Raw genomic sequence first — 23577 nt, 5'->3', positions numbered from 1 at the left:
CATCTAATAATTTTCCAAAATTTGCACTGGTTTAAATGTAAAGGTAATACTGTTAAAACCATGAGGGATTTTGGACCTCAAAGTCAAATTGCGAAGAGCTGGTGAAAATGTTTCAATGTCTATTGAATTATATAAAATAGATCATTTATTTCTTTTTTCTTTTCAGAATCTTTTTATTGAAAACAAATTCTTGTGTAATTAGACTTAAATAAATTGTTTTCAACTGTCAATTTCATTGCTAGTTCCAGTAATTATTTTACAAGTGCTGTGAATAATACAAATTCAGTGTTTATTTATCATAAGGACAATAATTTAATGCTGCACATAATTTTACATCTAGTCATTAATAATGTTTATATTACATTTTCATAAAATATATTTGAGAGTGAAGATCCTTGGCAGGTAAGTAGAATCCAACTAATGAGATTAATATTGAAGGATAGAGATGCTGGTTCAAGTATTTTCTCATAAAGCGCTAAAACAAAAAAACAAACAAACAAGAGTTAGCCATTTGGGAGTAGTCAGACTCGAGATTCACTAGATTGGAGCTTTAAATATAAGTATTGGTGAAACTTACATTTCTTGTTACATTGATAGTTCCTGAATCTTGCTTATGTAATGAAGATCCAAATTAATTTAAAACAAATATTAATAATAACAATCCTCGTATATGGTGTAGTGCCTTTCACATTGGGGGGTGTACCAAACACTTCATAGGATATACTGTAAAGTGGGTTGACTGTGTATATCCCGGGCAAACACTGTAGCCAAATTGCACACAACAATATCCTACAAACAGCCGTGAAATTAATGACCAATTTTTTGGGGAAACAGTTGGCTAGAACACTGGGAAAACTCCCTTCTTTTTTGAATAACGCCAAGGGATCTTTACCATCCACCTGAACAGGCAGGTTTCAAATCTCAGTTTCAAATCTCTTCCAAAGGACAGCACCTCAATTAATGCAGCACACCTCCAAAACTGCTTAGTAGTGTTATCTTAGACTATATGAATTCCAAGGCCTGATGTGGGGTTTGAACCCACAACCTTCAGACTCAGAGATGAGATGCTGTCAAGTAAACCAGGCTGACATATATTGGACAGGAAGCTGAAGCAGTATGTTTCAACAGGTCACCCACCATGGCCGGAGGGTTGTTTGCTGTCAGCAAAAAGTACTTTGAATATCTGGGGACATATGACACTGGAATGGAGGTGTGGGGAGGCGAGAACCTAGAATTCTCCTTCAGGGTAAGTATTCATCTCATTCTTGAGAGGCAGGATCACAGAATTATATATTTTAGGATAATCTTTAGAGCTGGGTGGAGATTTTAAGGGACTGGATGGCTTTAAATTGATTCTTTGGATGAGAATTGTGTAGTAAAAAAATACATTTCATTTCTAGGAAAAACCCCATAGTTCAACTGTTTGTCTGAACTGATTATCACTCGAGCTTTACCTATGTAACTTTTAGATTAGATCCTGAGGAGTCTTCTTTTAGAATTTTTTTTTAATTACCAGTTCATAACAAAATTAAATTTGGAGACTTGTGTTTTAGTTTTAAAAAATTGCCGCTACAGACAAATTTCCTATTAAAAATGTAATTGAAATACCTCACCTTGTGACCAGCCAACAAAAGAAAGTAACATCAGAGTAACTGGATTTGCTGATACCATGAGCCAACTATTCTCACTTCAGTTCCATTTTTTTATATAAATAACTTTCATTGAGGATTTCATTTCATTGCAAACCATCATCAACATTAAGGTGCGATTACCTATAGGTTTCAGGTGAAAAATAGTAAAAACTGGTTAGTATTAGAGTGTAGGTTTAAATAGTGAGTGTACAATATGATAATGATGTTGGTTGGATTTTGTGAATGTATCTAGTTCAAGAAACTCCAAACTCCAGTACACAGAACCTTTTAAATTGTCTGGTTTATTGAGGGTGTATACTGATATAGCGATAAAGCGCTCTGGGATACTACCCTGCATGAGGGCGCTATGTCAATGCAAGTTATTGTTGTTCATACATATGTATTCCATGCCGATTCCAGAAATCCAGAAAGCTTCAAGAATTACTAACTATAAATGGGTATTTGCTGGAGTAGTCCTTCCATACTTTCTCTGCACTTGAACCCACTTAACTCTCTGATCTCCTCCTACCCTCCTCCGCTGTCTATCTTCTCCACTCAGTTAATTCAGGTTCGCTGCTCACCCCCATCCCATTCTGTGCCACCATTGTGCTGAGCCTTCAGCACCTATGCGCCTAACCTCGGAACTCCCTCCCTGTATCTCTCCGTCTTGCCCTTCTTCTTTCTTTGTCCCTCCTCAAATTTAACCTCTTTGTATGTGGTCATGGCCACCACTCTCTCCTACCCCTCCCCCTTATTTGATGTTGAACTCCATCCCCGTGAGGGACTCAGACATATTATACCATGTGAAGGGCACTATTTAAATGCAAGCAGTTGCTTTTGTTGTTGATGGTGTATTCCAGGAGTTATTCCAGTAGTTCAATGCCACCCTGAGTAACTCTAACTCGTAAATTGAACCTTTTTACTGACTTCCCCAGCTCGACTATCCACAAAGCCCAATCTCATTCTAAACATTTGATGCCTGCATCTTTACTCACACATGTGCATCCGACCCGCCTTGCTAGATGCCAGTCTTCCTCTCTCCCAGCAGATCGACTTCAAGATCCTCAAATAACAAATCTCTTTATGTTCCCGCACTTCCCAACCTCTGATCTTCTCCGGACTCACTGTTCTGTTCTAGATGTAAGTGTATTGATTCATTGATTGTAGACTGTCTGACTTGTACATGTTCTTCATGCAAGACATTTTCTTTCAGATTTGGCAGTGTGGGGGAATCTTGGAGGTACTTCCATGTTCTCATGTAGGCCACGTCTTTCCCAAACAAGCTCCTTATTCCAGGAGCAAAGCCCCAGCTAACCGCGTTCGTGCTGTAATGGTTTGGATGGATGAATATAAGGAACTGTACTTTAACAGGAATCCACGTGCTCGATTGGTGGGTAGTCATTCTGCAACATCTGGCACATAGCATAGTACTGTATCTCAGTATGAATAGCCGGTCATTCACAAAATTGTGACCCCAGGTCAGAACTCATGTACACTGACACTACACTGCTGTGCTGCATTTTCTGAGACGCTGTCCTTCAGATATTCCCCTTCTCCAACCTTCAGTTTTGTCTCTAGATTGTAGCCAACAATCCTCCAGATAAAATTAGTCATATAGAGTACTCCATAGCTGTTTGTGGGACATTGTGCAAATCGACTGCTGAATTTGCCCACAAATATACTTAATCCTTTGAATCACTTAAGACATTCCGAAGGCATCATATCAAATCCAAGGATTATAATTATATTATTGTAACAGTATCCCTGGGTATTTATTTTGAAAATCTTCAAAGATCAAGTTACAGGATAATATTCAATAATATAGTCGAAGTAGAAACAGACTTCTACTAGTACTGTGATCTATTTGCTGCAATGAGATGGTGGGGGTGGGGTGGTGGTGAGGGGGAACGTTAAATCTCATTGCTGATCTGACACCTATATAGACACTATATAGATAGAATTACTCCAGCTCTCCTCACAGAACATGTTGGAGAATCTATCTCTATTGTCTATAAGTCAAATAGGCACAAAATAGCTGCTACATTTGCCTATAAAATACATTGTCGCTATACTTAGAGTAATTGCTGTAAAGCACATTGAGATGTTTCAACAATGTGAGAAGCAGTTGTATTAAATGAAAAGGATTATTATTTTCCCTTTGGAATGTTTCTTTTATTTACTTTTTACCTTTCAATACTGGCTGCTTATAGGTACCTTATGGCGACGTGACAGATCGAAAGAAATTACGAGAGAAGCTGCGGTGTAAAAGCTTCAAGTGGTTCTTAGAGAATGTTTACCCAGATATCCATGTGCCTGAGGATCGACCAGGATTCTTTGGAATGGTAAATACATATCTAACAGTGCCTCATTATCCCATCCTGTATAGATACAGGACTATAATGAAGGTCCTGTTTTGTGTTGAAATAAATTCAACTAACAGAAACATCGAATTCTCGGGAGGATAGGCTGCTTTCCTTTTGAGGTTCAGTTAAGATGAATGACATACAGAAATAAAGAGTGAAATCTAGAACAACTATGGTTAGGAGTCCCAGGAATGATGGGTTTCAGTTATTTTGAGAGACGAGTGGGGTTTAGCTGTTTTCATTGGAATAAAAATGGTTAGCGCCTTGGGATGTCCTTCCGATGTGAAGGGCGCTAGACAAGTGTAAGTTGTTAAGTGGTGACCTAATAGTGGTTGAGATTATAAAGGGTTATGAGGGGTAAATCGTAATATATATTTCCACTGGGTAATGTATATTTCTTGTCACTAACAAGAGGACACAAGTATAAAAATAATGAAATAGGAAGTTAGAAAACATTTCTTTACACAGAGGGAGTTGGAATGTAGAATGTTGTGTCATGTTGTTGAAGCAGTTTATAAATTATTTTACACCACCACCAAATTGCATTTATTTAGCACCTTTCATGTCGGGAGGACATGCCAAGGCCCTGTACAGTGAAGGGATTTTACATGTGAATAGCGGACTTGAACCAAAAACATGACCAAGAAATAGAACAACTGATTTAGAACCTTTAGCCTCTCCATTTTGTCAGGTTTGGATGGGGTTATTTAAGTGTCACTGTTCAATTCTGTTTTTGCAGGCATCACATTAACTGTTCATTCCTAAATAAAATCTTCAGCCCATCAGATAATGGAGAAAAATGGGGAGGTGAGGAGAAATAATTTCATGGACAGAATAGTTATGATCTAAAATGGGGTAGTTGAGACAAAATTAATCTCGGCCTTCAGAAAGTACCTTAAAAAGGGTTGGCTCGAGGGGAAGGGGCAGGTAAGCAGAACCGAAAGAATTGCTCTTGAGGGAGTCGGCACAGCCTGAATGGCCTTCTGTGCTGTAAATTTCTACACTTCTATAATAATCCCTGCCCCATTTATTTTCTGTTCATTTTATGTGATTCTGGCAATTTATTGGGATTGACAGCATTTTCATCTTAGTTACAGGATGTGCAAGTTTCTCTAAATACGATTCAGACTGATGGCTGGAAATTATCTTTTCAGGATGTTGGCTAAAATGTCATGTTTCATTGTGAAGTAAGGGGCCCTGCTGTGTGCAAATTGGCTGCTGCTTTTTACAACATAGTCACTACACTTGACAACAATGCCCTGGAAACACTTTGAGACATTTTGACATTTTAAATGCTGTATCAAATGCAAGGATTGTTGTTATTATCCATTATCAGTTTCTTTCCCTTTTTCAGATGAAGAGCAGGGGGATGGAGAACTACTGTTTTGATTACAAGCCACAAAGTAAACGAAATGTGACTGGAAATAAAGTCATTTTGTTTAAATGTCATGGTATGGGCCAAAATCAGGTGAGATGTTTATTCTGCCAATATCCTCCTGGGAATTTGATGATTCTGTTAGGTAAATTTATTTTAGCACAGGCAGGACCTTCATTATAGTCTTGTTGGTGGTTGGCGTAAGGGGACGGCAATGACATCACTTCCACTTTGGATCCAGTAATTGTTGTTATTGGAGTTATTTTTGAAATGTGTTGTGTGCCACTACTGTGGGCATGGCTGCTGCCTTGTGCCAGTGTTTGGCCACCACTGATATATGAGATGGTAGAAACAAACAGCTAACCTAGATGTGGTGCATCAGGCCTGAGATGAAGAACTCAGTGTGGGGAACCCGGAGAATGAATTGTACTTTGCCATTGAATAATCACCTCATGTTTTAAATCCAGTATTTTTGAGGGCACAGAGTCTAACTATAATCTGAGACAGATTACATATCTATATGGATATATGGATATAGCTGTGTAATCCATAAAGCTGGATGAAGGAAATGCTCAAACCTTTTTGCCAAACTCAGTTGTCCCAGTGAAAATAAATGTATTGTAGCCCTAGAAGAGACATTTAAAATGTACTTTCCATAATTTAGTTTTATGAAAGCAATTTATTATTTTCCTTGTGAGCCTGTGCCATTCACCTTCTGCCTTTACCCAGATCTCTGCTGGTTTGGCTTGAATAGGTATGTGTATACTAATGTACTTTCTGTCAGCTTCATTCAGTTGGTAGTACTTCCATCTCCAAGTCAGAAGGTTGATACCTTGAACTTACATCGTCCAATCAGTGCTACGGGAGTATTGCATTATTAAACGTACTGTCCTTCACCATTACTTTCCAGCTCTCCTCAGGCCAAAGATCAGCCTGAGACTAATGTTCTAAACTTGTGAGAATTAGATAAGCATCTAAAAAGGAGAAATATAAAAGAGTATGAAGAAAAGGCTAGAACCAGAACATGGGCTGAACTACCTCTTTGGTGTAAATATCTATGCTTCAATTTAATATGCTTTAATATGGTTCATGTGCTTTGGGATGCTACCCCGATTGAAGAGCACTATATAAATGCAAGTTTTTGTTGTAATATTCAAATAACTTCAAAAAGCTACGATCTAGTTATGAAAGTTAGACAGAATTATAATCCACGGAAACAGGCCATTTGGCTCAATTAGTCCATGTTGGGAGAAAACGATCTGGGTAGATTTTGATTGTCCTTTTTGGAGAATGTTCTTGGGCAGGGAAGAAAGTACAGATTTGCCCTCAATACTGCCTTGGGCTCAATGGGCCTTGGGACGTCCTCCTGATGTGAAAGCCATTATATAAATGTCAATTTATGGATGGTGTTATGTTCTGTTTGTCTTTTTATGAATTTCTATAATGAACACTGCACACATTTTCCTGCTTTACAGTTCTTTGAATTCTCTTCACAAAATGAAATCCGTTATAATACTCGCCAGCCTGAGGCCTGTGCTGCAGTGGATGTCGGCACCGATTTCCTAACAATGTACCTCTGCCGAAAGGATAATCAGCCTGTGCCTGAGAATCAGAAATTCATTTTTAAAGAGGTAAGACTCATCCTAAAAGTAGATGTTTCTTAAATTATCTATAATTTTCTTCTCACTGCCTTGTTCAGCTTCTCCAAACTGGACATGTGCGGCGAGTTTGTGTTTTTGACCAGTGCAGAGTCCAACATTTCTCCTGCAACCATCTTTCATTAGTGGAATCAATGTATGGCATACAGGCAGATTGGGTGAGTGGAAGGAATTGGGGTGGAGAGCATGTGACTTAGTGCACTTTGGATACAAGAATGGCTGATGGTATATGTTCTGAAATGGGAAGCACTAGGAGAGGTTGATGAGCAAAGGCATTAGAGGTCAGTGCATTGTTAAATTCTCATTTGTAAGTGCAGAAAGTAATTAATAAGGAACACTAGGCCTATAACAATGGGTCTGGAATCTAAAACTGCTGCTGCAGTTATATGCCAACTGGAGTATGTCAACATTGAAATCAGCAACCTGGCCTGGTTGCTTCATGGTGTAGCTATCAGAAATCTGAACATTATCATGCTAGATTTGCCACAGGGTTTAAAAGCTCATTGCAACTACATTCTTTTTGAAGCTGCTTTTTAACCAGTCTCTAATTTTTTGATATTTTGTTTGTACTTTATTCTCGTGTTTTTCTTCACAGGATGGCTCGATACACCACGTCCAGACACAGAAATGTGTGCAAGCTGTATCCCATGTGAAGACTGATGGTCATCCAGCACCAGTACTGCGACCTTGCTCAGATATCCCAGACCAGAAATGGTTCTTTCAAAAGAAACACTGAAATTCAGAGGTTTATAAAGAACAACAACTTGCACTTATATAGTACCCTCCACGTAGGGTAGCGTCTCAGAGCGCTTATATATATAAATATATATATTATCAACTAGTTCTCACTAGCTACCAGAAGTGCTCCAGTGTGCTTACTATGATCAGTATGATCTTCCATGGTGCTTCGGGTATATAGAAGTATTGCATAATTTCAAAGAAAATTTAGTTGAAAAATATAGTGGCAACAACTTCATTTTAAAGTTACGAGACCTTTATTTTTATTAATTCACTACTTTTTAATTTAAAAACAAAAAAACTTCCATATTTATTGGACATTAAGGGTCCAGTTTTCAAACACAATTGGCAGATTGCTTGGTTCTGTTTATGTTTACTGATGCTCAAGTTATGCCGTAGTTTACATTGGACTTGTGCAGTTTCAGTATTGAATCAGCATCAAATGTATGGTCGTGTTCAGGTGCAGAAAGCATTCAATAAGGTCTGTGTCATATCTTGCTTTATAATAGCCTGCCCAGTGTGACACTGCGCAGTAGTGTCTGGGATATGGTTCTGAAGAAGAGATTGGAGCAGAGGGCAGTGCTACTCCAGTTATATAGAGTGCTGGTCAGACCTCATTTGGAGTATTGGGCAGTTTTGGGTACCGAATCATAGGAAGATATCACTATTCTTAGTCTATCTACCAGCTTTTGCCTTCCAAATACATGGATGATATATCAAATAATCTTATTAGTATACCCCTGGAGGGTTCCCAGGAACTAATTACTGGATTAATACCTGGGATAAAGAGGCTTAGCTGAAGTGAGAGCCTGGGTAGACTTGGGTTATACTCCTTAGAGCTGAGGATGTTAAGGGATCTGATTGAGGTGTTTAAAATAATGAAAGAATTTGACAAACTAGATGGTAGTCAACTCTGCTTTTTGGTTGAGGAATTCAAAACAAGGCGACATAATCTTAAACGCAGCTGAAGTTGTATCAGAAAACATTCTTCACACTGAGGAAGTGTGCAAATGTGAAATGCACTCCTCCAGAGGCCATAGAGAGAGAATTCATTGGGATGTTTGAAATGGTGTTAGATAGGTACCAGGGAAGTAAGGGTATAATGGGGTGCTGGAAAATGGGTTTATAGACATATTGTTATTGTGGTATAGTATCAATGGGATGAATGATCTCTTGTTCCTATGTCATTATTTTTAAAGAGAATTGCATTTTCTCCAGATGTATTGGTAAATTCACCACGTGGCACTTAGTGGGACCATTCAGACACAAACAGTTTTAAAAACATCAGTCATTACATTTGATAGTAATTCCTATAAAGCACTTTGAGACATTGCAATGTGATAAGTTACCATACAAGTGCAATTATATTTCTAAGAGAGTGATTCATCAACATAACATTTTTATAATCTAAAGAACTTTACGGACCTATAAAAAATATTTTAATGTTTGGGCTCTGTAATTTTGTCGCCTTTTGATAAAAATATTTGTACTTATTCGTATTCCTGGAAACCCTGCCTCATTTTTTAATTTATCATGTTGGCTGAATGTCTCTGCAGTTAGATATCTGTCCTACAGTGTACATTCATTTTCGAGGGCTTACAGTTGAAGTTGCCAAGCACAAACATTCTACTCTGCAACTGGATTTAAATAGTTGAGATGTAACTGCAGATGTTTACATTTAAATGCAAAAAGGGTTTTGCAAAAAAGGTTGCAAACTTTTCTTTCAACAATGATGTTCCAATAAACATATTTTATAAATTATTTTCTTGGAGTGAGATTTATGGACGTAAAATGCACTTAAAACCCATTTTAAATGTCATGGTTGGTAAATTTCTGAGAACAAAAAAAGCCCCACATCTAGTCTCCAATTGACAAGACCATGCTATCCTCCTCCCCCGCTTGTCCTCCCACCTCAACCTTCAAGGCCCTGTCCTTGAGTGGTTTAGGTCGTACCTCTCCCACCGTCTTCACTTTGTTTCCACGAATGGTTTTTCCTCCAGCCCCCGCACTGTCTCGTGCGGTGTCCCTCAGGGCTCTGCCCTCGGTCCCTTCCTCTTCACCCTCACATGCTCCCCCTGTGGTGATATCATCCGCAGACATGGGGTTAACTTCCACATGTATGCGGATAACACCCAACTCTACCTTTCCTCCTCTACCCTCAACTCCACGACCACCGATGTCCTGACAGCTGCCTGTCCGACATCGAGTCCTGGACGAGAGATAACTTTCTCCAGCTCAACGTGCGCAAAACTGAGGCCCTCCTGATTGGCTCACATCAGCGCCTCCGCACCTCAGGCGCCGACACCATCAGCATCCGAGGCTGCACTCTCCACCTCTCAAAGTCAGTCAGGAACCTCGGGGCTCTGTTCGACCCTGAGCTGTCCTTTCTCCCTCATATCCGCGCCACAACTGGCACCGCCTTCCATCACCTCCGGAATATCGCCAGACTACGGCACTACGGCACTACCTCACCCCTCACGCTGCTGAAACTCTGATCCACGCCTTTATCACCTCAAGGCTGGACTATGGGAACTCTCTCCTCGCCGGCCTTCCCGGCACCTCCCTCCACAAGCTGCAGGTCATTCAGAACTCTGCAGCTCGTGTACTGTCCCGCACCAGGCTTCGGGACCACATCACTCCCACCCTCGCTCACCTCCACTGGCTCCCCATCCCCCAGAGGATCGATTTCAAGATCCTCATCCTCACCTACAAGGCCATTCACGGCCTCGCTCCCTCCTACCTCTCCGACCTACTATCCCCCTACCTACCTGCCCGTACCCTCCGTTCCTCCGGCTCCGGTCTGCTCCACATCCCCCGCCCCAACCGCCCTACCATCGGTGGCCGGGCCTTCAGCCTCTCAGCCCCGAGGCTCTGGAACTCTATCCCCCAGTGCCTTTGCCGCCTCCTCCCTTTCCTCCTTCAAGGCCGGTCTCAAGACCTTTCTCTTTGACCGAGCCTTCAGCTCCCCTCTCGACTCTCTACCCCCTTCCTCGTTCCCTCCCTTCCCTCCCCTCACCCTGACCATTTCCCCCCTGCTCGGATCCTGACCCAACTGTACAGTGCCTTGGGACGTCCTCCCGACGTGAAAGGCGCTCTATAAATGGAATCTTGTTGTTGTTGTTGTTTATTTTAAATTTATTTAAAATATTATTTTAAGTATACTTTAAATATCCTAACTTTATTTTTGATAACATACCATAACATCCCATTTAAAATCCTCATCCTAACCTTTAATTCTATAGCATATTGGTTAGAGTATTTGCCTTGCAAGCGAGATGATCCCGGTTTGATTTTCATTCATTCCCGGTCAGTGCGAAACCTTAGGCAAGTTTCCTTACTCCACATGCCTCTGTTCACCCAGCAGTAATGTGAAAGGCGCTATATAAATGTAAATTTGTATTTTATTTGTATTGTATATTTAGTAAAGATCTAAATTACGGAAACTCTCCTTCATGATGCTAACAATGTCAATTATTAATTCATACACATTTGCTTCATAAATGATTAGGAAATTTTGGTACCAGCTTTTCTTCAACAATAAAATAATTTTATAGATTTTATGTACCTTGAAGAAATAAAAGTATTGTTGATGTCCTTAGATTTAAGAGAACCTTTGGTAATTACTCAAAGGCTTTGACCCATCACATGTATATCCACTTCAGTATACAGTACTTTTAGTTACCAGATGGCATTTTTATTGTAAATGCTTTGTTTGTGTAAATGTATGTTGGTTAGATACAGATCTCTCTTAACTTATGTGATTACTTTTTAATCCAAATTCTTACATATAATAAGTAGATGTTTTTCTCAGTAGACCTACTTCTAATCTAATCTACTTCTGCTTGACATTCAAATGAACAACATTGTTATTATCCATGTGGCAAAGTGTCTTTCTACCCTCCTTCCATAGAGTTACAGCTATTCTATTTAATTTATCTCCATCATAAATCTGTCAATTCCTTGCAAAGGTAACTCACTAAGAATTGATTTTGTCAGTAAAAGGTTCTCATCATGGTGTTTCTCGGAGTGAAGAACGTTTCTTGCAGTGTGTGTAGACAGTGTTTGTAGGCTGTATTCGTATCCTGCTCATTGGTGAAAGGATGTTATGTCAGTTCACTTTTCCATGTAGCTACCTTCCACTCACCAGGACTTTTGACTTAATAATACATTTTCATTCATAAACAATTGATTTCCATTACTAGACTGATCCCTGTAATCTTTAACCCGATTCGTAACCAGAATGTATGACCATAACATTTAATAGCAATCATTATTGTTGACTGATCTGATCTCAAATCTTGCTGGATGCCAGTTTTATTTTCCAGTCATGTTATTAATCAGTTAATCACTTACTCCACACGCCTAATAATAATCCCTCCCCAAAAAAAACAATAATAAATTGGTCATTTTCAATCCACGACTGTTTGTGGGACACTGCTGTGCGCAATTGGCTGCCGGTTTCGCCCACAAGTATACAGTCAAGTCACTTTACAGTCTATTCTGTGAAGCACTTTGAGACATCGAGAAGATGTGGAAAGTGCTATATCAAATGCAAGGATTATTATTATAATCAACTTTTAGGAGTGCTGTCAATCTCACTGGATTCCAGGACTTCTGCCAGACTTTCTTTTAAAACTTTACAGCTTTCATACTGAGGGTCAATAAATGATATTACAGTAATAAAGCTGCAAATGTATAACTAGCTGTCACAAATATAACATTTGTGAGTGCAAAGGGTTAATGACAGACTAGGTTTGGTAGCCAGATAGCTTATGGCCTTGTGATAAGTTATATCAAATCACCTTGGGCAATTGAAATTCTGGATGGATCCTTTTTTACCCTCCCCACTGGCATATTCGGCTCTGTTCCTGATATAAACATAGAAATCAGAAAGGTAATTAACCTGAAATAACTCATTTTCTTCTCTCAATGGATGCTGCCTGACCTGCTGCGTGTTCACAGCGACTTCTGTGTTTACACCAGATTTTCAGCATCTGCAGTACTTTACTTTTTGCCTCTCTGTTCCTGTCTAGCTTCCTCTTGTTGAGGTGTAGTTTTATGATTGCTTTTTGGTCTCCAGTGGCATATAAAGCATCAGGTTGTCTTAAAACTTCACACGCATTGAACACCTTGAAAGTTTTCTCACCTGCAAGGAGGACTGTTGGATGCCTCCGACAACATTGATCCAATCAGTAACCCTGAAGCCAGTCCTTCCTTCCCTACACTGAGCAATGCTGCCAGTGACTGTGCTGGATCTCTGTCAGCACCTTCTGAGGAGGTCAGGTTTAGTCCTCTTATACACTGAGAGAAGCTCTCGCCGTTTGCAGTTCCACTTCCCATTGAAATCATCATCATGTACCGACGACATTTCAGGTAACAATTGTTTTGAAAATGGCTTCTGATTTTCTATAGTCCCACTGTCTGATTTTGATGCTACCAGAAAATAATACTGAAAAAGAGGAAAATTACACTTATTGCTTTGGTGCAAAAATAACTTCTACGCTGTCCAGATCTCTTTACTGCAGTACGATTTATCTATTGGAATTTCTACCCCCAATGTCTCAAGATCCAAAAGAAACATTTAGAACATAGGAAATCAGAACTTCCACTGGATTTGACTTGAGTTTCGTTTAAAGAGTTTCTAAAGAGCTCAGTTACAGTATATCAATATGACATAAGATCTGAGGCTTTCTATTTGCTATAAAAATTTAATTCCACATCAAGCTCTTTATTAAAAACAAAAAGTGACAATTATACAAGTTTGAGTTTCCACAGCTAAGCTTTTACTCAACTCTAAGTTATTCTAAGACATAAGTCTCCGAGTGCATAGTATATATGCTCTTGTGTGTTTTATTCCTAACTGATAATTAATCACTTAATCTCTTGATATTTATTTTTGGTATAATTCTCTGTTCCCCATGTCACATCCATGTTCCAATAAGGTGGGTGCATGGCTGGAGACTATGATAAAGTATTGATACATTAATTATAATATACTACCAGTGTATATTAATTTTCAGAGATTATGTTTGAATGTGTAAAAAGCAAGCTGCCTGAAAAGACACCTGGTACCTCAAAAAAGGGTGATCTAATTAAAAATGAATACAGTGTTTATGTGAATTGTGTGCACACTTTAATGTAAATATAACTCCTGAAAGTCTTTTGAAAGCTATTACTGTAATATTAAGCGCTCTGAGATGCCAACCGGCATAAAATACAACAACAACAAAATTACATTTGTATAGCGCTTTTCACGCCGGGAGGACGTCCCAAGGCGCTGGACAGACAGAGTTATGGACCCGAGCTGAGGGTTGGGGTGGGGGAGGGGGAAGGGCAGGGGGTGAAGAAGGGAGATCGAAATCACGGTCAAGAGAAGGGTCTTGAGGTGGGTGGGTCTTGAAGGTGGTGAGGGAGGGGGCGAGACAGAGGGACTGCGGGATGGAGTTCCAGAGGGTGGGGGCAGATTCGGAAGGCCCACCCACCGATAGTGGGGCGAGCAAGGCGGGGGACGCGAAGCAGGCCGGAGCCCGCTGAACGGAGGGAGCGAACAGGGCGGTAGGGGTTAGGAGGTCGGAGAAGTAGGGGGGAGCAAGACCATGGAGGGCTTTGAAGGTGAGGACCAGGATCTTGAACTGTATCCTCTGTGTGATGGGAAGCCAGTGGAGTTGGGTGAGGATGGGGGTGATAGGGTCCCAGAGCCTAATGCGGGAGAGGACACGGGATGCAGAGTTCTGGATGATCTCCAACCTGTTAAGGGAGGAGTTGGGGAGGCCGACAAGCAGGGGTTTGCATAGTCAAGCCTCGATGTAATGAAGGCATGTATGAGGGTTTCGGTGGCCTGCGATGTGAGACAGTACGCTGTATAAATGCATGTTGTTGTTGTTAATCTACACAATAAACAATCATTTTAAGTTGAACTTTTATTTCCCTTATCCCTATTCTTTCTATTTTTATTATTTTAACTTCTGGTTGTTTCCATCTAAATTATTTTTTTTTAAAAAAGTGTTATATCCATCATTTCATGGATATCACGGTCTAAAAGGATGCTCTCTTTCAGTTTTTTTTCTGGTCGCATTCATTTGGGGGATGGGGTGCTGGTGAACAGAGATTTGCTGTGGTCAAGTCAATAAACATGACCCCGTTACTTTTTAGATCGATGCTTTGAAGTTACTTACAGTCCAATTATGGATTTAACCTCCTCACAGCAGCAGTGATCTGTCATTAAGTAGTAATGTAGTGCATCAATCACTAAGGTGGCAAAGTTGTTTATCTCCCTTTAGCAATCGGGCATTCACTGAAATGTCAAATTAGATCCTCATTATCTTGATACAATGGCTCATTTCCTCAGCTGTCAAGTTACCTCTCTGGATATGTTTTTGGAGGACAGCACCTTGGCACCACAATTGGCTTCAGTGTTCTGTGGCTGAGAGGTTAAATGTCAGACAATCACTGCTGCCTCCTGTTGGAAAATTTATGTGGATGTTGAATGATGACATAATCTTGTGTCTGTGATTCTCCATATAGTCATTTAACAAGTCATCACTTTCAGTCAGATGGGAGATCAAACCTCGTCCTTATGGCTCTTATGTTTGATTCTGCTTAGGAATCTCATCAAATTAACTACTACCGCTGCTAGACCAGTACTATTACTGAACCTAGCACCTCACTTGACACACGTTAATCACTGAAGGATTTTTAAACAAAAATGCTAATCATATGTGTGGCTCCAGAATGAAGGTGCACTTCACGATATTTTTATTACAAAGATAAATAATCACAAAATTAGGTGAATGTTTATATCTGCATTGAGCAACTGAATATTATCCAGCCAGTTTAAGAGTTTGAAAACCTGGTTTTGACACATGAATCTTTATCAGGCATTCATCTTACGTCCTTGGATGTACTTTTCTTTGCTAAAATGCACTAAAGGATTCTTAATTTGCAAGAGCTAAAGGGAACTAATATTATTATGGAAATACTATCTGAAGGTTTCTTAATACAAACAGCTTTTTGGAATCAATGCATTTCCAATTAAGTAATAATTCTATATTTCTAGTGCAATTTTTCCATTATAAGTGAAGCAATCATCCTGTATTCCTGAATCATATTGCATGTAGCTTCCTGATTCAAAAAGCTGCCAACTGAGTACGTGGGTTCAAAAAAATCCTTTGAAAGCATTATCTGCTCATGTTTTCATGTGGGAGTGATCCAGATCCAATACGTACAACGTTGGGTTGGGTTATAGAAAATCTTTGTGTACAAGTACAAAAGTGACAAGCTAAATCTCTGTTGCTAAGTTTTATTAATGCACTAATCCATCTGAAATAATACAATGTATTAAATTCACCAAAACATTCCAAGCCAAGGCCCACTCTGTTTAACAATGTGCATTCAGTCCCCATTAGAAATCTGTTTTGTGATAAGCTTCAGAAGGATACATACTTAATGCAGAGCTGTGTAGTAAAATAATTTTAAGCTAGAAAAAAGACATTGTGTTGCATTGTTGAAATTCATAACGTATGACATACAATATTCTGGGTACAAACTGTTCCAATGTTCTCTGTTGCATACATATTGCAAATAAAAAAATTATCACAAGAACAGAAATATGACTTTAAAATTGACACTTCCTTGAGTTTCTCATGTGATTACAGATATTATTAGATCATTAACCAGAATATCTTAACAGAAACTTACATATTTTCCTCTTTTTTCATGTTGGTGTTTGCTCCTCCAAGAAGCCATCCATCCTTGTTTTCATTATATGCTTTATGTTTCTTGTTCTTGTGTAGAAACTGTTATTTTTAAAAAAGGACTGTCTCCTTCATCTTCAACAACAACAAAATTACATTTATAGAGCACCTTTCACGTCGGGAGGATGTCCCAAAGCCCTGGACAGTCAGGGATCGGGATTCGAGCATTGGGAAGGGGTGGTGAAAGGGTGAGGGAAGGCAGAGAGGTGGGAGGGCGACCGAAGGCATGATCGAAAAGAAGGGTCTTGAGACCGGTCTTCAAGGAGGCAAGGGAGGAAGTTAGGCGAAGGGACTGGGATGGAGTTCCAGAGTGTGGGTCAGAGAGGCTGAAAACCTGGCCAGCGGGTAGGGTGGATCGGGCGGGAGACATGGAGCAGACCGGAATCCACTGAACGGAGGGAGCGGGCAGGTTGGTAAGGGAGTCAGCAGGTCAGAGAGGTAGGAGGGGGCAAGGCCATGGATGGCCTTGAAAGTGATGGCCTCTTCTCCTGAAGGTTTAAATTAGTTAAATTGTTTTCCATGTTTTGCCCACAAAATACAGTCAATTCACTTTACAGGGCACTCTGTGAAGTGAATCGCTTTGAGGCATCTCAATGATGTGATAAGGTGCTATAGCAAATGCAAGGATAATTATTATTATAAGGTGCAGAGTCATGCTTGGGAAAGATCCTACAAACCCATCTTTCAACAACAATTTGGATTTATATAGCGCCCTCCACGCCGGACGGTGTCTCAGAGCGCTTCACAGTAATGGTTCCCGGAGCTGAGCCAGGGGGAGGGAGGTGACCAAAGGTGCGGTCGAAGAGAAAGGTCTTCAGCAGGGACATGAAAATAGGAAGAGAGGGGGCGAGGCGAAGGGAGTTCTAGAGCCTCGGGGCATAGTGGCTGAAGGCACGGCCGCCGATGGTGGAGCGGAGGACTTGGGGGACGAGGAGGAGGCCAGTCCCGGAGGAACGAAGGCAGCGGGTACTGTTTTGAGGAGAGAGAAGGTCAGAGAGGTAGGGGGGTGCAGAGGAGTGGAGGGATTTGAATACAAGAGTGAAGGTCTTGAAGTCGATCCTCTCTGGGACAGGCAGCCAGTGCAGTCTGGCAAGGACTGGGGTAATCGGGGAGAGGAGTTTGGTGCGGGTGACAATGTGGGTGGCAGAGTCTTGAATGATCTGGATTTTATGGATGGTAGTGGGTGGGAGACCGGTGAGGAGGGCATAGAATAGTCCAGCTGAGAGGTGACAAAGGCATGGAACAGGGTTTCAGCGGCTTTCGGAGAGAGTTATTGGTGGAGATGGGCGATGCATTCAAGTTCTGTACATAGAGATAACTATGAACCTGTGAAATTCGAGGTTGTAGCATCTATACTGGCAGTCAAACACAAAAGCGCAACCCAAAGTAAAAGTTAAAATAATGGATTTGGATTTGACATTTAGCCTCAAAATCTAAGAGCTGATAATTTACACTTACCCTGTTCATTTTAGCAGCAAGTGAAATGTTCTGTAACTCTACAATGCTCTGTGTCTATTTTATAACACTTTAGAAATCTTTCCCTACCTTTCCTAGTGACTCAGTTGATAAGCGCACTGCCCAGTGTGAAACTGAGCCATATTGATCAGGAAAGTCTTGTGGCGAGATCTTAAATTAATCTTCACTAAGCCAGCAGTAGGGCACTACAATTAACCTCAATCACCCTGTGTCAAGGAGGGGAAGACAGCCAGGGTTCCTACTCTTGATTGCTCTCCAGTGACTCCAGTTGAAAATTGCCTGGGGGAAGGTGGCGGAGGGGGTAGGGTTAGATTCTGATGAGATGTCACCATTATCATCCAGGCTGCTGACAGCTTGCTGACAAATGAAGAATATCTATTTTTTCTTCTGTTGAACTGGACGGTTTAATCTGTGGTTGGTCACCTCCCTCAGCAGATTGACAGGGATGATAGTGTTCACTGCCAATTGGATATGTTCTGTGAAGCGTTGGCTGTAATGGGTTGAGTGGTGGCAGGATGTGGAAGCTGTTACACTGTACAAGGTGTCCACAGAATTCCTGCTATTCCCATGTTTTTTTTCTACAGTACACTGACCAACAACTGAAACGTGGAAGAATGATGATAATTGTATTTAGAAGTACTTTGTTGTATTCAGTACAAGTGTTTATCGTCCAGACATCCAGAGGATTGGTGTGAGTGAGCACCATCATTTTCATGGCAGTTACTTATCCGTCACCATGTTCAGTGCCACATCATGGAGGAACATGATGGAAATGTGCAGAGGTGGAAAAAAATAGTTCTGGAAGGGGAATGGATGTGGGGTAGAAAGGAAAGCTGGGGATCAAACCTGATGCCTAAATTGTGCACGGATTAGGTAAATCTAAGCCCGTTGAGGAGTTCAGACCAGCTGGAGAGAAGATGTTGACGGGAGCGAATGAGTGTGGCTTCAGTCTTGCCGACATTCAGCTGCAGGAATTTGCACTCATCCAGGCCTTCATGTCTGTCAAACAAGCTGACAGAACATCAATGGATTGGGAGTCGTAGCTGGAGGAGAAGTAGATTTGCAGAAACCCATTGCCCTTTGGGGCCTACATAATTTATAAGGTTCAGAATAGAAGCTACACAACTTGTTCTTGGTAAATTACCTCAATCTGCTACAGTGTGGCATAGCTAAACTGTATTGCTGCATAGACTTAGTCACACTAATAGCTTCACTGACCTTTTGAGTTAATTCATCTGTTCCAGTGTATTTAAATGACTTGGATTCCTAATCTCAATCTGCTGATAATATCAAGATGCCAGAGGTTGGGGAGAAGACTGCTGTGAGTTCAAAGGAAGCAGCCAAGTTCTTACAAATAAAGTCTGATGGGAATACATCTGAGCTGGCCACTGGAAATGAACTTCAATACAGATACATGCAAGTTACTGCATATAGGAAGTGAAAATAGGAAGTGCATTTAAGAAAAAAAGAATTGCATTTTATTGCTTCTTACACCTTGAAATATGCTGTAAGTAATGATTGCCAAATGTAATAATTGTCTTTTGATGGCAAATGCGGGAGCCATTTGACACATAGCGAACAGCCATGCGGTGAATGATTGACTAATCTAGAGGATTGCTGGTCAGGGGTGTCAGAAAAAACATCCTTCTCCTTACAAATAGTTTCATGGAATGTTTACCAGAAGATAAGCAGACGTTTGTCAGCCTGGCTCAGTGGTAGCCCTCTCACCTTTGAGTCAGAATGTTGTGGGTTCAAATCCCATGTCGGTACTTGAGCTCACATAGTCTAAGATGACACTGCAATACAGGGCTGAGGGTATGTTGCACTGTCAGAGGTGTCGTCCTTCAGGTGAGACGTTAAGCAGGTCCCGTCTGCCTTTTCAGGTGGATGTTAAAGATCCCTTGGCACAATTCGAAAAGAAAAGGTAGTTTCTTCTGATGACCTGCCCAATAAATCCCCCAAATAAAATTGGTCACTCACTCCATGGCTACACGCAACTGGCTACCACATTCACCCACAAAATCCACAGTCAATCTACATTATTATTATTATTATTAATGTTTCATCCAAAGAACTACACCTCTGACAATCCAATGCACCCTCCACACTATATTAAAGTATCAATGTAAACTATGAGCTGAAATCCTGACAAGAGACTTGAAGCATTAACCTTCTGAGGTGAAAGTGCTGCCAGTTGAGCCAGACTGACATCTGACATACACTCTATTGATGAGACAGAACTTGCCAATTTAAAATAGACCCAGGATATTAGTTGACTTGTCATCCATCATGTCCAACAGTGTGAGGCAGCAATAAACAAGGCAAGCTAGATGCTGGACTACATTGCCAAGTCAGTTGGGTTCAGGCTGCCAGAAGTTAAGCTGAAGCTGCATAGTCCTCTGGTTAGGCCACACCTGAAGTATATTCCTCTTCACCATGGCATTACATGTCACCCAAACTCCAGATAAAATGCAGAGGAGGCAATGAGGCTGAACTCGAGTATTAATGGGATGAGCTAAGAGAAATGACTAGATAAGCACTTCTACCTTGAAAGAACCATAGTCTTACAGGAAGGTAAAAGCTGTACATCCCAGAAGCACGTTTATTGTATGTGTTGTTGAGGACATTTGTAGCTGAAAGAAGGCTCAATTTCTTCTCTGGCAGATTTTCAAAACTAAATAGAAAATTAAGCAAAATATTTTTTGGGGGTTTAGCTGGGTATTTGATAGATGTGGAAACCCATCATCATGCTTAGGAGTATCCAAAACAAACTGAGAATTTCATGTATCCCACCTACACATGGAAATCCCAGAGATAGATTGTTGGAATGGAATGCGCACTCTCTCCCTGGAGGGACACATCCTGTTTACTTAATTCCAGAAAGAATTAAGCAAAATAATTGGCTAGACAAATGACATTGAATCATAAAAATTTCCTTTTTTCACATCAAGTTATTTTCCTCCCTTCTTAATTCCGCTCCCGGATTACATTCTCTGCACACTATTGGTGCCCACAGAAGCAAGAAAACTATATTGCATGCAATAATAGATAGAAGATGCAGATGTATGCAATAAAATGTGCTTTTGCTCTTATAACATCCTGAAGTAAAAATCATTTGGTTGAATTGCATTGGAACTAAATTACTTTGTAATTATTTTGACATAAATTGCTCCTGTGTATAAAAAAAACCATTTGGCATCAAATGTTTCAAGGTTAAAGCAACTCAGCTATCCATAACTAACACACATTTAATATGCAAACACAACGAAGGGCTTTCACACTTAACCGAGGTGTGAATGAGAGTATCATTTGCCTGATTACTATGTTAACATGAGAACAGCTCTGACCTCTGAGTCAATCACTGAGAAGCTAGTGACATTTTTCATTATGACATATGAACACAATGCTCTTTACTGCTTTATTGCTGATTGCTTTATCATTTCCTCCTTTTAACAAACATGTCTGTTTTTATACTTGCTTCCAGTCTCTGTTCTGGTTTCTTAGTATCTTCTTTTAGTATCTTTGCTTTCCTCCAAGCCTATGAAACTGGTGTTCAATGTTTGAAAACGATACCAAAGGCTCTAATGGATTCTTCCAGCCTATGCTTTTCTCCTGGAGTCTAATCCAGTTGTGGTTCTCAAGATATTGTTGAGCTTTGCCAAATGCAGACTGTCTCTCCAGTATATTGACAACAATTCACATGAAAAACTGATAATAAGAGGAAGGTTAAAACAAGAGCTCAGCCAACGTGCTGTGAGAGTTTTTCAAGACAATTCTCAAAGTACCACAATATTGATCTCAGTCCACATCAGAAAGGAAGTGTTCAAAGTGCAAAGAAGCCTGAAATGTAAAGCTTATACATTTACTTCCCAGGACCCAAATTTCAAGTCTATGTGTTCAAGGTTGATGCAATGAAGATATAGAGAAATTGCTCTTATTGTTGACCGATTGACTTTGTTGAGAAATGAAGTAATCCAATAATGGAGCTTCAGTTATCTTGACATGAGAGACTTCAGGTTGCCTTGGGAAAAACCTTCTATCACACTCTTAGTCTATATTTAATTGTCAATGTTAATATCTAAGAACTTTGCTAACGTGTCTATAGGTTTGGACATCTCATTATAATCATTGTGTGTGTGTTGATTAAATGGTTAAATGTTTGAGTAATAAAATATTTATCTAGCTAGCGAGTTAGCAAGTGAGAGTGAGAGTGATGGTGATTGAGAGAGAGAGGTATACAGACAGACATACAGACATACAGAGGAGGATGACTCAAAGCACTTCACAGGATTTACTGTGAAGTCTAGTGACTGTATATTTTGAAGGTGAATGCAGCCAATTTGTGCACAACACTGCCCTGCAGTAAGGAGATACATCCATCAGTGGCTCAAGGATGCTAACTGGACTCTAAACATGGAGCCTTGAGGAAATGCACTGGATGGTGAATCTCACTGATTTTTCTCTCCATTCTCGGCATGGGAACAGCTGTCTCCTGTTCTGTGTGTGTGGTACTCCTCATTCCTTTGTGCCAGTTAACACAAGTGACAGCTTAAGGTGTATAAATCACTTTGCCTCTCTTCTTCTACTACTGAAACATTGCCTGGGTACAAAGCACATACAATCTGATCATATATTGTTCCATGCTCGGTATTTAGTGTCTGTAAATGCATTCTTATAGAGGACAGAAAAATCTGCAGATCAGCTAATTCATGTGAAAGACCTCAAGCTCTCATGTAACTCATATCCACCACAGTCATATGTTATTTAGCATTTGTTACTCATGACTTAATCTTCAGATGTCACAACACTGACTTTCTTTTGGCTTTTGTGCTGAACACAGATGATCACAACAGAGCCAGCCCTTTGGGTTGGAGATTCTTTTCATTTTCAAATAGATTTCACAGTGATTTTGTGCATTGATTTGTACCACACAACAACAACAACAAGATTCCATTTATTGAGCGCCTTTCACGTCGGGAGGACGTCCCAAGGCGCTGTACAGTTGGGTCAGGACCCGAGCAAGGGGGAAATGGTCAGGGTGAGGGGAGGGAAGGGAGGGACCGTGAGAGTATATTTTTCTTGCTAAGTCATCTTTTGTAAAAAATACAAATAAATTATATAATCTAGGAGTTATGAGTTAAAATTTTCACATTAGAATATATCAAGTGTCAGTACTTAAATAGGAACAAAAACTGCTGTTTTTTGCTCATTTTGAAGTTAATTTAGTGTAAAATGAAAGATTACATTTTATTGGCAAAGGCAAACACAAACTAAATGATTTCATTACCACTGCAGGTTTGTCAATAGCTGTGGGATCTTGTCAGTGGAAGGAAGGAAGCCAGGCTTTAAACTGCAGATGGAGTTTGGGTGAACATTGTGCTCGACTTAGAAGATTGTGCCAGCAGATAGAGTGGGTGGGCTATAAAATATATGTTGGCCTTGGTTTGAATTTATGGGCAAATAGCCCTTTTTGGTTCCAATCTATCTTATGTTCTTAGGACTGGTGAAGGTTAAGCACAGGAACTGTGAATCTTTGTGACAACCCCTGGCCTCAATTCTCACTTGGGAAAAGAAATGTTATAG

General features: G+C 40.3%; 1 protein-coding gene across 1 annotated transcript in view; it reads left to right on the top strand.

Annotated features, from left to right (window-relative positions):
• Positions 1-9526, top strand: part of LOC103186358 (polypeptide N-acetylgalactosaminyltransferase 12-like) — a 30536-nt gene extending 21010 nt beyond the window's left edge. The window contains exons 5-10 of the mRNA XM_042332355.1: positions 1129-1246; positions 2845-3021; positions 3842-3973; positions 5349-5462; positions 6845-7000; positions 7623-9526. Coding sequence (XP_042188289.1) covers positions 1129-1246; positions 2845-3021; positions 3842-3973; positions 5349-5462; positions 6845-7000; positions 7623-7763 — 838 coding nt within the window. The 3' untranslated portion in view covers positions 7764-9526. The remainder of the gene's footprint in view (positions 1-1128; positions 1247-2844; positions 3022-3841; positions 3974-5348; positions 5463-6844; positions 7001-7622) is intronic.
• The last annotated feature ends 14051 nt before the right edge of the window (positions 9527-23577 follow it).

This window comes from Callorhinchus milii, unplaced genomic scaffold, assembly GCF_018977255.1.
Source record: "Callorhinchus milii isolate IMCB2004 unplaced genomic scaffold, IMCB_Cmil_1.0 Scaffold2, whole genome shotgun sequence".
NCBI classification, from domain to species: domain Eukaryota; kingdom Metazoa; phylum Chordata; class Chondrichthyes; order Chimaeriformes; family Callorhinchidae; genus Callorhinchus; species Callorhinchus milii.
The sequence above is the reverse complement of the archived record's forward strand: the minus strand, read 5'-3'. Positions and strand labels throughout refer to the sequence as shown.